This window comes from Marmota monax, unplaced genomic scaffold (assembly GCF_021218885.2).
Source record: "Marmota monax isolate L192 unplaced genomic scaffold, Marmota_monax_Labrador192_F-V1.1 WCK01_AAM20220418_F8-fsc00021, whole genome shotgun sequence".
In the NCBI taxonomy this organism is placed as follows: Eukaryota; Metazoa; Chordata; class Mammalia; order Rodentia; family Sciuridae; genus Marmota; species Marmota monax.
In genome coordinates this window covers 14,049,999-14,066,249 of record NW_026695228.1, presented here as the reverse complement: position 1 = coordinate 14,066,249, position 16,251 = coordinate 14,049,999, and the positions used below count along the sequence as shown (strand labels likewise).

General features: G+C 44.4%; 1 protein-coding gene across 5 annotated transcripts in view; it reads left to right on the top strand.

Annotated features, from left to right (window-relative positions):
- The window catches only part of Ulk4 (unc-51 like kinase 4), a 536,812-nt gene that overhangs the window by 514,087 nt on the left and 6,474 nt on the right, over positions 1–16,251 (top strand). For all 5 annotated transcript variants that reach the window (XM_046437488.2, XM_046437490.2, XM_046437489.2 and 2 more), the window contains one exon: positions 15,766–15,851. In XM_046437488.2, coding sequence (XP_046293444.1) covers positions 15,766–15,851 — 86 coding nt within the window. The remainder of the gene's footprint in view (positions 1–15,765; positions 15,852–16,251) is intronic.

The following is a 16,251-nucleotide window of genomic DNA, read 5'->3' as shown; positions in this document are numbered from 1 at the left end:
TTTCATGGATTTATATTGAAATGATTAGTGAAGTTAATGGAGATGGATGGAATTATCCATTCCCAAGGAATACATTTGAATGACTATATCCTAAATGTGAAATAATGAAGACCTGGGGCTGGGGTTGAGTCTCAGTGGAAGAGCACTTGCCTAACATGTGAGGGCCTGAATATGATTCCCAAGTACTGAGTGGGTAGGGGAAGTTCTGCTCATCACACATTTTTTTTTTTTTTTGCTTAAATTCTGATATATTCTAAAACTCATACAGAACTAATTTCATATGAATGCAGTAAGACTTGCTTCCAATTCTCATTCAAGTGGGTCATCTGGGAAAAATAACTACCTGATGACATCTGAGTGTCCACTGGTCAGGCTATAAAATGTCTGCTGGTTTGGTTGGATTCATGTAACCAGTGAGCACTTTGGTACAGAGCTGAGGGGCCGGCCGGCCCCTGCACACTGCTAAGGTACTATTCCTCGGCTGGCCCTGAAGCTACACTCAGAGCCTTCAACTAGAGATCTGAGTCTTTACTGGAGCTACTTGTGGGGATGGTGGGGTGCAGGGCCTTTAAGGATGATCTGTCAGAGCCTCTCTGCCTTGGGAAGCTCAGAAGGACCTTGAAGCCCAAGTCAACCCTGGAGTAGAATTCATCCAAGCAATGGCCAGTGGCCCATGTGCCACCGAAGAAATGCTGCTGCAAGATTCCACCTTAGGATGGGGGAAAGGAATGGTGCGTGGAGGTGGGTAACCTGAAGAAAGACACTGTACACATAGAGTATGACATGAGAGCCACCAGAGTCTGATCCAGCAAGGATCTGGGGGTCTACCCGGTGCCTCAACCTCAGCACTGTCTACATCTCGAGTCGTGTAACTCTTTATCCCGGGGGCTAGCCTGTGCTTCTGTCCACTAGGCCTTAGTAGCACCTCCCCTTTGCCCCCAGTTGTGGCAACCAGACCTGTCTGTCTGAACTGAAAATTGCCAAATGTCTCCTACGGACCTAAATCACCCCAAGTAGAGGAACACTAATGTGAAGTAGTAACCTAGGCCATGGAGCCACCAAATCGGCTTTTCTCCTGTGTCATGGATGATCTTGATCTTGTTTGCCTCTTGGCTTCCGCTCCTGGCTTGAAATTCCTGCACTCCTTCTCAGGGTTGTTAGATGGTTGAGATCAAGTATTCTAAGAGAGGTCATGGCTGGTCACTTTGCCTCTGGAGGTAGCTATTTCCTCCTCTGTGAGTAAGAGTCGTGGGATTCATGGCACTCTGAGGTTATGCATGCAAATGACATTTCACTATGGTGGTTGTCATATGAAGACCTAAGCCATGCAGGATGTATAGTACTAAGGTAGGGGGGGCAATAAGGGTTAGAAGACTGAGGCAGAGGCAGTCGCATCCTCCTGTCACCAATTCCTTTGCTCTTATAAGCGGGTTGCTGAGCAGAGTGGGTTTGTTTGCTTGCTTTTAATTGACACATAATTAATTGTACATATTTATGTACAATTTTGCACTGTTAAATGATCAAGGGACCATGGGAGTAAGAGGCTGTTTGTGGGAAGGTAGGAGAGCTAGCACTTGGGTTAGAAGGAAGAATAGCAACCCCCTGGTCTCCCCTCTGTTGAAATCCTTTTGTAGTCCAAACTATTTTCCTACCTTTGTTCAACGAAAACCTCCGAAGGATACTTTTGTGTTTGAGCTGGCGTCCATGAACTGCTTAAGTTATTCGCACTCTAGGTAGTCCAAAGGCACCTGAAGTTCTTCTGGTGTCACCTTCTTAGGCTTCTGAGAGGTGGAACGTATGCTCTGAGCCATTAGGAACAATGTGAAGAAACAGTGATAAACCAAACAGCCTGTCCCTGAGAACTCCCTGTGGTTGCTCACCATGCAGGAGGGAGTCCCTCTGGGCCTCAGAACCTGGGACCTTGGCTCTGAGATGCCTCTCTTCATGTGTCCTCTCTGCTCCTCAAGGATGTGAGAGCCGTCTTCAGCCAGCCTGAGGCTTTTCTGAAGCTTCGGCTCTACCCACTGGAGACCTTGGACCAAAACTTTGGTGTCTCTATAGAAGTGCTGGAGTTTCACAGGAGGTCACATGAGTGATTGACACATGTAGTCACAACTCCTCTCAGTCCAGGATCCTCAACCCTGCCCTGCCACCAGCACCAGCCACTCTCCCCACTTTCCCTGTCCTTGCTGGTCTCCATGAGGACAAAGGATAGAGGCCTGTGGAGGTTAGTCTACTCTGCCTGCCAAGAGACTTTTACAGAGAAATATTTGGGCTCTTTGAAGTAGTCCTCTGCAGCCTCTGAGACCTTGCTTTAGTTAATTTTACCCCAAGGTCAATCTGACACTTGGGCAGGAAGTTGTCTCCCATGCATACAAATTTTGCTGGGTCCTAGTGGCCCATCAGACTTTCCCCAGAGCAGAGAGTGTGGGTCAGCAGACTCCGTTGTGAGTTTTTCAAGCCCCTGCCACCACACACACACACACACACACACACCCCTGTCACCACCCAGTCCTGCATAATGAATGCTTTGGGGTCAGCTGGCAGCTGCCCTGTCTGTCTGAACTGAAAATCTAGCAATTTCAGGATTGCCCTCTCTGCTTCCGGAGCCAGGCCTCACCGAGAATGTCCTCAGACTCTGCTCCCACCGAGGGAGGGCAGGGTGAGGTCTCTCAAAGGGGCTCTTCATTTTCTCAAAATGGTCATTATTTAAACGTTTCCAAATGGAGTCTGGCAGTATTTGATCAAGTTCCTTGACAAAAATAACAACCACCATGGGAGTTTTCATCTGTCCGGCAGTCAGTACAGGCCTAAATTTTGACTAATTGGTGCCTGACAGCTTTAATCGTGTAAACCAAAGTGTGTTTTAATTTTAATTCTCCTTCCTGCTCTATATTCCTCCCAGTTTGGTTAACGTGAGGGAATTTCAATGGTCCCTCATGTTCCCTTGGAAAGTCACAGAAGTCATACAAGGTGGAGTGAGGAGGACAGAGCAAGGTCAAAGGAGGACTGAGGGGACTCCTAGCTCAAGTGGTTCCACCAGCTCCTGCTTCTGGGGCCCAACTGTGTTCAGCCTCATTCTGGCATGTGTTGAGGGAGTGCCAGGTCAGGGTGACTGCCATTGAGTCCAGGGACATGTTGTTCATTCCCAAAGCTGGCTGCTCTGTGGCCTGCCTACCTGTGGCTACAGATGTGCCAGTTAGCCCAGGAGTGACCCCTCCAGACTGGAGGCTCAGGGCCCAGCCTCGAGTTTCAGGCCTCACCACTTGGAGCCCTCCTGTCCCTCTGACACTAGGGCTCTGTGTCCTACACTACAAATCCCAACTTGATACCCTTAGGGTTTTTGAACTCAGGCTCCTCTGAGGGCCTTGAAGACCCACACTGGGTCCCAAGTCTGTGTCGTCTCCTCAGTCTCCCTTCCTTAATTGTGGATTCACTGCAGCAAAGATGTTTTTGTCAATAGAGCATGTCAGTATGGGCAGAATTCACGCCAGCCATAACCAACTAACTTCCTCTGTTACCATGTGTTGCAGGAGGGGGTTGAAGACTTCACTCATTTAGGTGACAATTTTGCCATGTATTAGAAAGTGGTGACTTACCCCCAAATTCAAACGTTCATATAATAATTCTGTTGAAAAGATGACTAAAAATGGTCAAGTAGGTGATCACCCCTCCACTCCTATGTTGCCTGTTTTCAAATGTAAGTTTTGTGTGCCCATCCATACCTCCTCTTCTCTGAAGAGTGCTTGCATTTACTTTAGTTCTTATAGAAATCTCTTCTGTTTCCCTGTCATGAAGAATGCAGTCCTTTAGGGCTGGGAACATAGCTCAGTTGGTAGAGTGCTGGCCTCTCATGCACAAGGCCCTGGGTTCCATCCCCAGCACAAAAAAAAAAAAAAAAAAGAATGCAGAGTTCTCTCTCGCTCCCTGCCCCCTGCCCAGGGACTGTTTGGACACTTAGCCCTACACCAAGGGCCTGCAGCACTCTACTTACCGACCTCCTCATCTGTCACCTGCAGCTCACAGCTCCACTGGGGCGTCCTCTCGCCGTGGAGGGTGAAGGTCCAGGTTGCACCTCCCTGGGGAGTGGAGGCAGGGAGGAGGACCGAGGTCAGCATTCTGGGGACCTGGTGCTGGGCCTCACCCTCTTTGCCTCTCATCCTCCTACAGTCCCTGCTTCCACATCCCAGGCTCATTGCTGCCTCGGGCCTTCGTGTTGCTCCTGTGGTCCCTCTTTGGAGTTCAAATCCCCCAGGTATTCTCATGGCTGCTTCTGCCTCATCATTCTGTCCCCAGCTCTGCCACCTACGGACACCTACTGCCATCTCAAATTACTTCTTTACTTTTTAAGGCTGGAGATGGGCACCGTTAAGCTACTTCTCCAGTCTACTTCTCTCTCTCTCTCTCTCTCTCTCTCTCTCTCTCTCTCTCTCTCTCTCTCTCTCACACACACACACACACACACACACACACACACACACCACTCATAACACAAAGTTAGTGACTGCACTGTCAAATAGACACCTCAGTTTGGCCTTATGCAGTATTTCTAAGGACTGGCTAAGATGTGTTTGGGACAAGTTTGCAAAACTCACATGATTCCTCTTTTTTTCAGGGCTCAAGTTCTCACACTTACCAAATCACACCAGGGTTACCAACCCCAAGCATTTTCTCTTGTGAGAAACAGTTTCAGCCACATCCCTTGGTTGATGTCCCATTGCCACTACCTTGGAAATCTATTTTCTCATGCTTTTCTTTCTAAGCACTTGGTTCAGGTCTCCCTGGGAAAAATGGTATGTCCTGATCCTGTATTTCACTAGAACTTTCTTTGGGTCAAGTCTAGTTTATTCTCACATTCACAAGAGGTCCACAACTATAATTTTTTGTCAATTAAAACTTTTTTCCTCACTTATTTTGGACCTGGCTGTTGTAGATAGTTAGTTGGATCAGCCCTAAAAGATTTCCCTGACCAGCTATATTACATTCAGCACTTTAAACTTACCAGATTTAATGGCTAGAAACTGATGTAATTATGAACAGTTTCTAAGCAATAAGGGCATTTTTACTGCCCTGTGGAGAGCTGAGAGAATTGGCTGGCCTCAAATGAAGGAGGAGGCAGCTATGGATAATTTTGTTCTAGAAAATAATAATGTCTTATGGGGTGAAAAAGAAAAACATTCAAATCCTCAGTATGTCACTTTCATGGCCTCTGATTTAGCAGGGGCCCCCAAGTATAGACAAGAGTGGGCAGGAGAGGAGAATGGGGGTGTCAGGCAAGGTTGAGAAGCATCCAGACACCAGGAGGAGGAGGAAAAGGTCAAGAGAGAGAAGAAAAATTTTCAACTCTAGTGTGTTCTCACTGATGTCTGCTCTCCCGTGCCACTTGATCATTCAGATTCATCCTTTGAACACTTCTCTTCCAAATCTGGAAATGTCCTGTGGAGACAGCATTGCTCCCCACTTTGACCCAGCTCCAGAAGCTGATGTCTTAAATTCTGCAGGCCAAGTTGTTTCCTCAGGGACCTGGGCTCCCAGAAGCTGGGGCCGGCTCCCCCCACAGTGGAATGTCAGCCTCTTCCCTACTCTTAGAAGGTGCCAGCTCCACCTTCACCACACACTGGCCCTGTCTGTGTTGGTTGCTGCTGCAGCCAGACCCTAATGAGTGGAGGCAAAGGCCGCATGGTAACTGGGCTGAGGGAAGGCAAGACAGTACAGCCACAGGGTGGGCAGCAGGAGAGTCAGCAGATCCGGATCCAGCTCTACTAGTGACCACCCCCTTCACCTACCTCAGACAGAGACCATAGAAGACCTTCCTCATAGGGTTGTTGTGAAGAAGACACAATATAATGGCCCACGATGACTCCCCAGTGGACCATAATTCACTTCCCATCACCAGCAAGGACAGACTAGACTATCCGAGGAGAGAGGTGACAAGCCTTCTGGTAGTCAAGCTCTGAGAGAGTTGCCAAATGAGTCTTGGTCTCTGTATGAGGAATAGTTTGCTGAACGGTGCATATGACCCACAGACTCCATAAGTCAGGACCAGGAACCTCTGGTTCTATGTGAGAGAGGGACTCCAAGGTTCCTTTTCCTGCTGGAAATGATGAGGATCAGCAACAATGGTCGGCAGTAAAGGGCACATCTCTCTTCGTCCCAGTTCTTTTGGAATATACAACATGAAGACTCATGGGTGCTCTTGAATAAAATGTGATCTGCCATTTTCTCTCTCTCCTATCCCAACCTTCTTCAACTTGAGGAACCACTATATTCCAGATGCCAATACTTCCCTGGGCCTTGATGCTGCTTGCAGCTCTCCTAGTGAGTTAAAGCTAAACTGCTTTGTGAGAGAATGGAAGAATGCCTCCCATAATGGTCTACCTGGACACCAAGATGGCACTGCTTAAGCTGAGATACCGTTCAGGGTGTTTTTTTGCAATATCTTTGTCTTCCACCAGGGAACCTGCATTCATGGGGGTATAGGCTAAATATCAGGCCTACCTCTTTCCTTGAGCTGCCCCAATATAGGCTCCACCAGGACCTCCACACTTCTTGATTATCAGTGGATCCACTGACAGGAACCCTGAGAAGATACCTCTAGATTTTTTTCCAGATCATTTCCCTGCTTACCAGCCCTGGTCATTAGGGGCCTCATTTGTTTTTGCTAAGGAAGATGAAGTTTCTAAACGGACTCCAGGAAAGGCACAGATGAGGCAAGGCAGCTGAAGACTGTGCATGAAAATACTCCATTCAGTCTCAGGTGCCCTCAGCATCCCATGGAGGATGTGATGAGCACATGGGCCCAGATGCAGAGCAGCATGTGTTAAAATGGCATTGCTCTGATCTGAATACAGAAGATGAAACGTTGGCATCAGCTATGGAAGTTTCTAGAAAGACCCATAATGCACACTGCAACATCAGGTAGAAAGTAGGAGAGGGAATGCCAGATTCTATCACACTGACCAGATTCTTCTCCGGATTTCATCCCAGTGTCGGATGGCAAGGAGACGGCATGTCTGAAGATGTCAGAGAAATGGCTTTGAAGTAGCATGAAAACCCCAGCTGAAGAGAGGGCAAAGTATATGTTGAGGGAACAATATAAAGGGAATGAATGCATAGGTTTATTTTTGAAATTGAATCTCTCTGAAGTAGAGTTGTCATAGTTACCTGCTTGTTTTTACTTGTATTTATAAGATCTGAAGCCCACAGAATTAAAATAATCCTCCCCTGTGTGAAGTGTGTGTCTGTAATAACAAGCACCACGGAGCACCTGGGCTGCTCCCACTGATGTCAGCTTCACCCCCCTGATTCTTTTCTAGTCCGTCAGTGTTGCCTGGGCCTGTTGGGAGGAACTCATGATTAGAAAGTTAACTTGGCTTCGTTTTGCCACACACATTTCAGGATCACTAAAGGCATAGACAGATGTTATTACGTACTCATAAGTGCCACGGCCTGCCCATGTCTGACTCAGTCGCAGCCAGCCGCGAACCTCTCCACACCAAAAAACACTTATAAATGCAGAAGCCCACACTGGAGCATTTTATGAGCTTCATGAGAATAATTTATAAGCATAAATTCATGATGTGCCATGGTGATAGGGAACAGAAGTACATTCTGACTTGTACATTTTTGAAGGCCTTAGAAAAAGGGTGCAGGATCCAGGCTTGGATTTGTCCCTCAGTGGCCACTGTGCTTTGGGCAAGCTATTGTCCTTTCTGCTCTCATAGTCTTGCCTGCAAACTGAAGGGGCTGGCCAGGGTCCTGCCACTATTAGAAGGCATAAGGTGGCTCCTCCTGCTAGCTTGCCTTTGGGAAGGCTGAAATTGAGAAAAGAGCCAACCCAAACTCTGTACTGCAGGGTGTTGTGCATAAATCCACTACCTTATGATTTGTGTGCCTGGTAGGGGACTTGAGGGATTATTCTGCAGGACACAAGCATCTCTTCTCAGTGTCTGGGATATACCAAATGATGCATGAATGCTGTATTAACACAGGACCAGGTTGATTAACACAGCAGAAAGTTGAATAAAGCTGTGTATTTACTCAAAGTGTGTTATCTGGTATTATGTAACTACACTGTGTGTGTATACATACACATATACCTAGGTTGAGCATCCCTAAACTAAAATTTTAAAATCTGAAATGCTCCAAAATTTTCAATTTTTTGAGCAATTATATGATATCACAAGTGGAAAATTCCATACCATGAAACTTAATTCACACACAAAATTCCTAAAAATATTATATAAAATTACCTTCAGGTTATTATTACAAGGTGTATATGAAACCTAAATTTATTTCACATTCAGAATTTTCATGTTCTCATCCCAAGATATCTCCTCTTGTATATGCAAATATTCCAGAATCTGGAAAGAATCTGAAATCCTAAACACTTATGATCCAAATCTTGCAGATAGGAGATATTCAACCTGTATGTACACACACACACACACACACACACATCCTCAACTAAACAGAAATAGAGGGATTGTCTTTCCAGGTTGATTTTAATTCTAAGCTCACATTGCCAGCTCTTAGGATTTATCCCTCAAAGACCCTATATTTTGCACAAAACCTGTCTACAAGGTGAACTTCATGTATTTAATATAATTCCTGCTTCACTCTGATTGATTTTATTCATACGTCTACCAGGCAGATGTCTCAGCAGCATTAGATAAGGACTAGTACTTCAGACTTGGCAAGTGCGTCTTCATAATTAAGTAGAGAAATGTAAGACAGGCACGACTTTGTTTTCAGGCAATGGGTGCCTGCCATTTGACATGTTGAAGTATTGAAAACCACTCATGGACTTGGAGCTTCAGCAACCTCTGTCATAGTACGTTATTGCAAAATAAAACTGAGTTTGCTTATCTTGGCTTGTATATTAACTGAGTGCTAGTAATGAAAATAGTAACTACAGGAATAAGGTAGTTTGTGGACACTCTTTGCCAGTCCTCTTTTACATTTGTTTTCTAAAGAATCAATGCAGGGGCTGGGATTATGGCTCAGCGGTAGAGCGCTCATCTAGCACATGGGAGGCCCTGGGTTCGATCCTCAGCACCACATAAAAAAAAAAAAGTAAAATAAAGATATTAAAAAAAAAAAAAGAATCAGTGCAGCATTTTTTTCTTGACTGCTGTCATCACAGCCATGAGAATTTCTGCAGTGGTCACTTAGCTACGAATTCAGAATCAAAATGGACAAATGTCCCTTCTACCTCACTTAAAATGGTAATATTTCTCTGTGGGTCTCGGTTTGTTTAGGAAGCTCAAAAGAGAAATAGGTGGGATGACTTTGGAGCAGATTAAGTATTGAGAACATAGAATGTTAAAAGTCACCTTGTCTGTTAAGATATAGTGGAATGCTTCTAAAAGAAGCTTGGTTCCCATCTATTTCATAACCTTCAATGGTTTAAAAGGAGACCAAATTCTGGAAGAAAGGAGCCATTTGGTTTTAAGGATCATTGATTTCAAAGTAATTAGGAATTTTAATATTTCAGGTTTGGCTATAGAAAACGGATTGGTGTCATGGGACAAAATAATTTAGGAAGACGAATTAAAACTCTCTTCAAAAGTTACCTGAACTTACTGATAATCTCGTTTGAAAAAAATCAGACTGCACAGGTGTGCTTGGGTTCTAAGTGACACATGAATGACTTCCTTGCTCTTCATTTCCCTGTTGAAAAACATCATAGTTGCTTTCACATTTTGGTGATTATGAATAGAACTGCTGTGGACTTCTGCATACAGGCTTCTGTGTGGCTCCAGGTTTTCATTTCACTTGAGTAAATACCTAAGAGTGCAATCACTAGGCCACCTGGTGACTGTGTTTACTTTTACAAGGAATTGCCAAACTGTCTTCCCAAGTGCTGTACCATTTTGGATGCCCACCAGCAGTGAGTAAGCGTTTCTGTTATTTTGCATCCTCACCAGCATTTGTTGTTAGTTTTATGAATCTTGGCCATTCTACTAAGTATTAGTGGTATTTCATTACAGTTTTAATGTGCATTTCCCTGAGGACAAATGATGTTGAACATTTTTCTCTTTTGCCACCCATGTGTCATCTTTGGTGAGTTGTCTCTGCGGAATTTCTGCCCCTTTAAAAAGTTGGTTTGGTGGTTCTCTTATTTATTGTTGAATTTTTTTTAAGTTCCTTATATATTCTGAATACAAGCTCTTTATTAAGCTGTGGGATTTGCAAATATGTTCTCACAGTCTATGGCTTATCTTTTCATTCTCAACAGTATTTCAAAGATGACTGTTTTTAATATTGTTAAGTCCAATTTGTTAATTTTTTTTCTTTTAGGGATCATGTTTCTGAGTTTAGAAACTCATTGACAAACTTGATTTCACATAGATTTTTCTCCTGTATTTTCTTCTAAAAGTTTTATGGTTTTATATTTTGCATTTAGATCTATTTTGCATTACATTTTTAGGAGGTATAAAAGTGTGTCTAGTTCATGTTGTGGCAGATAAGCTTCTCTTTGTTCTAGCATCATTTGCTCCAAAGACTATTCTTCCCTCATTGAATTACCTTTGCACCTTTCTCAAAATTTTGACAATATTTGTGTGACATTATTTCTGGTTCATTCTCTTCCGTAGATCTCTGTGTCTGTCCCCCTGCCAATTCCACACTGTCATGGTTACTATAACCATATAGTAAATCTTAAAATTGGGTGGTACAACTCCTCAAATTTTATTCTGATTTTTCAAAATTGTTAAAGCTATTCTAGGTCTTTGCCTTTCCACACAAATTTTAGAATTGGTTATTCTATATCTACAAAAATTCCTAATTGTATTTTGATAAGAATTTTATTAAACCATATTTTGTGAGAATTAATATCTATTGTATGGAGCCTTCCAATTTTTGAACACAGTATTTTCATTTATTTGGTTTTTCTTTCATCCGCATCTTATAGTTGTTATCATTAGAGATTGTGACATATTCTGTTGGATTTATAGCATTGAAATTTGTCAGAATTTGCTTTAAGTCCTTTGGGTGTAGATCCAGGAGAGAGATAGCTGGGTCAAATGGTGATTCCAGTCCTAGTTTTCCAAGGAATCTCCATACTGCTTTCCAGATTAGCTGCACCAATTTGCAGTCCCATCAGCAATGTGTGAGTGTGCCTTTTCCCCCACATCCTCGCCAACATTTACTGTTGGTTATATTCTTGATAGTTGCCATTCTGACTGGTAGATCATTTTCATTTAATATAATTATTAAATGTTTGTTTCCAGTGTTTTCATTTCCCTACTTTCTCTGTTTTTTGCTGCCTTTTATAAAGCTACTTGAGTATTTTTAGTATTACATTTTTATGTATCTACTGTTTTTTTTAACTATCTCTTTGTATAGTTTTTTTTTTTTTTTTTTTTTTTTGATGTTTGCTCTCTGGATTATAAAATGCTTCTCTCAGTGTACTTAAGATAATATTTCACCACTTGAGTTGGAATATGCAACCTGGCTACCTCGTTGGTTTCTTTGTCCTCCCTGCTTCATGTTCCAATTGTCTTTTTTCTTTTTTTTTTTTTTTTTTTGGTACTGGAGATTGAACTCGGGGCCACTCAGCCACATCCCCAGCCCTATTTTGTATTTTCTTTAGAGACAGGGTCTCACTGAGTTGCTTAGTGCCTCACTTTTGCTGAGGCTGGCTTTGAACTTGTGATCCTCCTGCTTCAGCCTCCTGAGCCACTGGGATGACAGGTGTGTGCCACCACACCTTGCTTCCAATTGTCTTTTATGCTACATGTACATATACTGAAAATCTCATAATTCTTGCTATTCTACCATGAAAGGCAAAGAGAACATTTTGTTACATTTACCGTTTCTCTTGCTCTTCCTTCATCCTGAAGTTCCTTTCCTTATGATATTTTTCTCTGAGGAACTTCCTTTATTTTAGAGCAGCTCTGCTTCTGTTATTTTTTTTCTTCACCTAAAAATATCTTTATTTCACCGACATTCCTGAATGATAGATCATTCCTGAGTCATATTTTCTATATACAGAATTACAGTTTGATAATGCATTTATTTTAGCATGTTAAAGATACTCCACTTACTTTCTTTTGGTCTTGATGGTTTCTCATGAGAAATCTATAGTAATTCAAATAATTGTTACCCTCAAATTCATGCATCTTGGTTTTTCTGTCTGCTTTCAAGATTCTTTGTCTTCAACAATTTTGGTTATGACAAGTTTCAATCCTGATTTCTGTGGATTTTTCTTGTTAGTGATTTACTCAACATTGTTTGATCACTAGGAATAGTTTTCGCTTTGGTTTATTCAAATATTTTTTTCATCCATTCATTCTTGGTCTTCTCATTCTGTAGCTCCAGTGGTACAAACTTTTTGTCATTGCCCCACAAGTTCGTGACAGGCTATTCATCTGTGGCTACAATATCTTTTCTCTGTGATGCTCAGATTGGGTGATTTCTATTCATCCATCTTCAAGTTCCCTAACTCTGATCTCCACGTTACCATTCAGTCAGTGTAGTGAGGATTTCCGAGGCCCACTTTAGTTCTCAAATATCCATTTGGCTTATTTTTGCACCTTCTATATTCTCACCGATACATTCTCTTCTAATGCTTCTTTTAAGAGTACCAGTGCTTGTTTGCATTTTTATAACAATTTAAAGTCTTCATCAGGTAATTCTAACATCTGTTATTGTATTTACTGTGTTGAATTGATTGCCTTATGTGACTGAGATGTTCATGGTTGTTCAAATGCCAGTTAATTTTGAATTTTACCCTGGTCATTGTGTGTATGTGTGTTTTCTTCTTCTTGTTGTTTTGTTTTTGTTTTTTACAATGCTGGTTATCAAACTCAGGACCTTGAGCATGCTAGGCAAGTGCTCTACCATTAAGCCCTATCCCAGTCATTTTAAATATTGCAGTATAAGACTCTCTCGTTGAAACCCCAATGAGAATATTGATATTTTTGTTTAAGCAAGCAATTATGCTGGTTAGTTTCAGCTGCAGGTGGGAACTGCCATTTTGAATGTTTCACAGGATTTGCAGTGCTGTGTGCCTCTATCTAGTATGTCCCTTCCCCAGGGGTCAGTCTGGGATGTGGACAGATATATCTGTTAGGTCAATTCTGGGTCTGCCCTTAGGATCTGTTTCATGCATGCCTAGGCTGCGGATGAACCCAGGGATTCCATACACAGTATTACTGGGTTGCATTCCTAAGCTCTTCCTCAGGAATCTCCCCAGTACTTTCTGGTTTCCTGGGTCTCCCATTTTCTGTCTGGGGAGAAACCTTCCCTTTCCACAATTGCACCATGTCTGTTACTAACACTGGAAGAGCAGAGAGGAGGAGCTCTGACTTCAGATTCCTGTTGCTGGTTGCTATTGCTGCCACCAGCTGCCACTGCAGCCCCCGTAGAATTGCCCAGGTCCTAGGGTAACCACAATGGAGGAACAGGAGCAAGGTGTGGGGGTTCGTCTACTCTAGGAGCTCTGGGGAGTCCCCTTTCCACTCTTCCAGCTGGGTTTTCCCTGGAGTGGTGTGTCTGCCCACTCTTGCCTCCCCTCTGGGCTGTGGGTTTGCTGAGGCTGGGCTGGCCTGCACTGGAGACAAGTGGTAAACTCTCCACCAGGCAGGTGCTTTGAACTCAGGGTTCTCCCCAAATTGGCCTATTGCTGTTGACCATCTGGCATTCTCAAATAGCTGGCCTGTGCATTCTCCCTAGGTTTGATAGTTGCATTCAGAGGGACAGACAGGGTGGCATGTGTTTTCTCTGTCTTACGCAGAAGTGGAACCTGATTGATATAATTTAAAGATTTTATTTTCTAATGTGCTTTTTGTACACAGGACAAGAGTTGATGTTTAACTGTAGAGTTAAACATCATGGTCATGCATGGTCAGATCACATGGTTTAGTGCTTGGGGCTCTGTTAATGCCTACGTTTATGACACTGCATATGATGCTATTTTGGTCTCTTCCTTGGATTGCACACTTCTCACCGTAGTTTTCTATTGGCACCTTGTAACCAACCTTTTGGGTAAAAGTTCTCTTATTTCTTTGAAAATTGTAGGGTGACTTCCTTGGAGTGTGGCCTCTGCACACATTCCCGTGGCAGGCCTGGCTGGGTCCAGGAGCCTAGGTGTAGCTCAGCTGAACTGTCTGAGGCAGTCTGAGAAGTCAGGTGGGAATCTACACAGAGCTCTGATGTGCAGTGCACCTTCTATATAGGTTTGTGCTTACCTCAGACTTCTTGAACTCCAGATGACATTTTCAAACAGCAGTCTTCTGAACTCACCAAGTTGAGTGTAGATTTCATAACAAATTTACATGCAGTTCTTTTAAGATGCAAATATTTGCAGAAATCACAGCTGATGCCAGTTGAACTGGCAGCTGGTCTCTGGCACACTCACGAAGTAGGAAAGGATCTCGGGGGAGGTGCAAATTCACTCACATGGAGTTCAGGGTCCATGTTAAGGTTTAATTACCCTATGATCTTCTTGAGAACAAGGGAGATGCTAATCCAGCCTAGGTGGCTATGATCAAGTGGAGAGACACAGAACACTTGGGCAGTGAGGTCAGCTGAGGCCAGTCAGGGCCAGCTTCATGGGGAGAGGATCAAGTGCATGTGCATTCCTGTAGTGGGCCCTGAAGTTCGCTAGGCCTCCATTACCTGATTACCTAGAAAACACGGCATGTACTCACCTTGCAAGGTGAGGCTGCTGAGAAGGTTAAATGAGAACATTTGGGCAACTGCAGAGCCCTCTGAAATGGAAAGTGCCACACAGTGTTTATCACAACAATATTAAACTAACAATCAAAGATCGAATTAAGAGGAGCAAGTCTTGCGGGTGTGGTGGTACACACCTGTAATCCCAACAAATGGGGACACTGAAGCGGTAAGATTGCAAGTTGAGACCAATCTCAGCAATTTAGTGAGACCCTCGACAACTTAGAAGTTGAAAAAAATTTTAAAAGGTACAACATAAATACATGAAAAGGCCTGGGGACACAGCTCAGTGGTAAAGTGTCCCTGGGTTCACTCCCCAGTAACAAAAATCAAAACAAAGGATCAAGTCTAATAGTAGAATTAAAGGTTCCACCCTAAAGCTTCTGTCTCAGCCTCACAGGAGGTGGATTTGTTTTATGTAGGGGCTGAATTGAGGTCTGTGGGTGCCAAGGCTGGGTCAGTTCCCATCCAAGCCCCTTCCAGCCCTGAGAGTTTGTGACCCCCACAGGTGGGTGTAGCCGAGTCAGGGATGCCAAGTGAGCTGTTCCCAGGACTGGTGATGAGTTGGGCACACTTCCTGGGGTTTGGTTGTTTCCTCCTCTCAGGCTCCTGAGATCCCCAGGCACTCAGAAGTATGATCCTTGTGTCCACATGAAAGGGATCATGTTAGGCTCAGAGCCCCAAGGGCAGATCTCCAGTTAGTAGCTGGCCTGCTGGGTCCCAGCACAGACAGTGGAGTTTTGCTTTAACTGGAATGTTCAGGCTTCCAGACCACAAACCATCCTGAGGGACCCACAAGGGGGACCCACAGGTACCCACCCTGAACTGGTCAACTCCAGCCCCAGTGGACTCACTTGTGCCCACCCCAGGGTCTCATTTTCCTGCCTATATCCTCATGGTCAGTAGCACTCTGGGCTCCAGGGTTTGGGGGCGGGGGGGGGGGCTGCAGACTGCCTGGAGGCCCACTCTCCAGTGCCACAGGCAGCCTCAGCACCACGTGGGCCTGACACTCAGGGTGCCCATCCATGAGGGCGAGTCAGGATGGACCAGTTGGTTACTCTCTTCTCCTCACCTCCCTTGCAGATCACCTCCAATGAGAAGCACCTAGAAAGCCTCAAGAATGCTGGCAGCCTTCTGCAGGCTCTGGAGCAACTGGCTCCAGGTGATAGGTACGTGGGGCCCAGAAGGAGTCGAGCAGCCTGCACAGGGTTGGCAGATGCTCTCCACCACCCCTCTCCCCTCGTTTCTTCCTATATCAGGAACCAACACCTCCCACCGAGCCTGTCCTTGCCACTGAGACACTTCAGTGGGGAGGAGCTCTGGGCCCTCTACCTGCTGGGAAGCTTCACTATAGTGGAAAGAAGAGGGGAACAGGGATCAATATGGGGAAAGAAAGCCTAAGCTCTGCAGAATGGCGGTATCCCCACCACATGCCAGGAGGTTGGGTGGACGGTAACCAGGTGCAGATGCAGTGAGCCTGATGAGAGGCAGTGCCTGCTGGCCTCGTACACATGCCCCCATGGCACCTCAGCCAGAGGCATTGTCATCAGTACCTTGTGGCTGACCTGC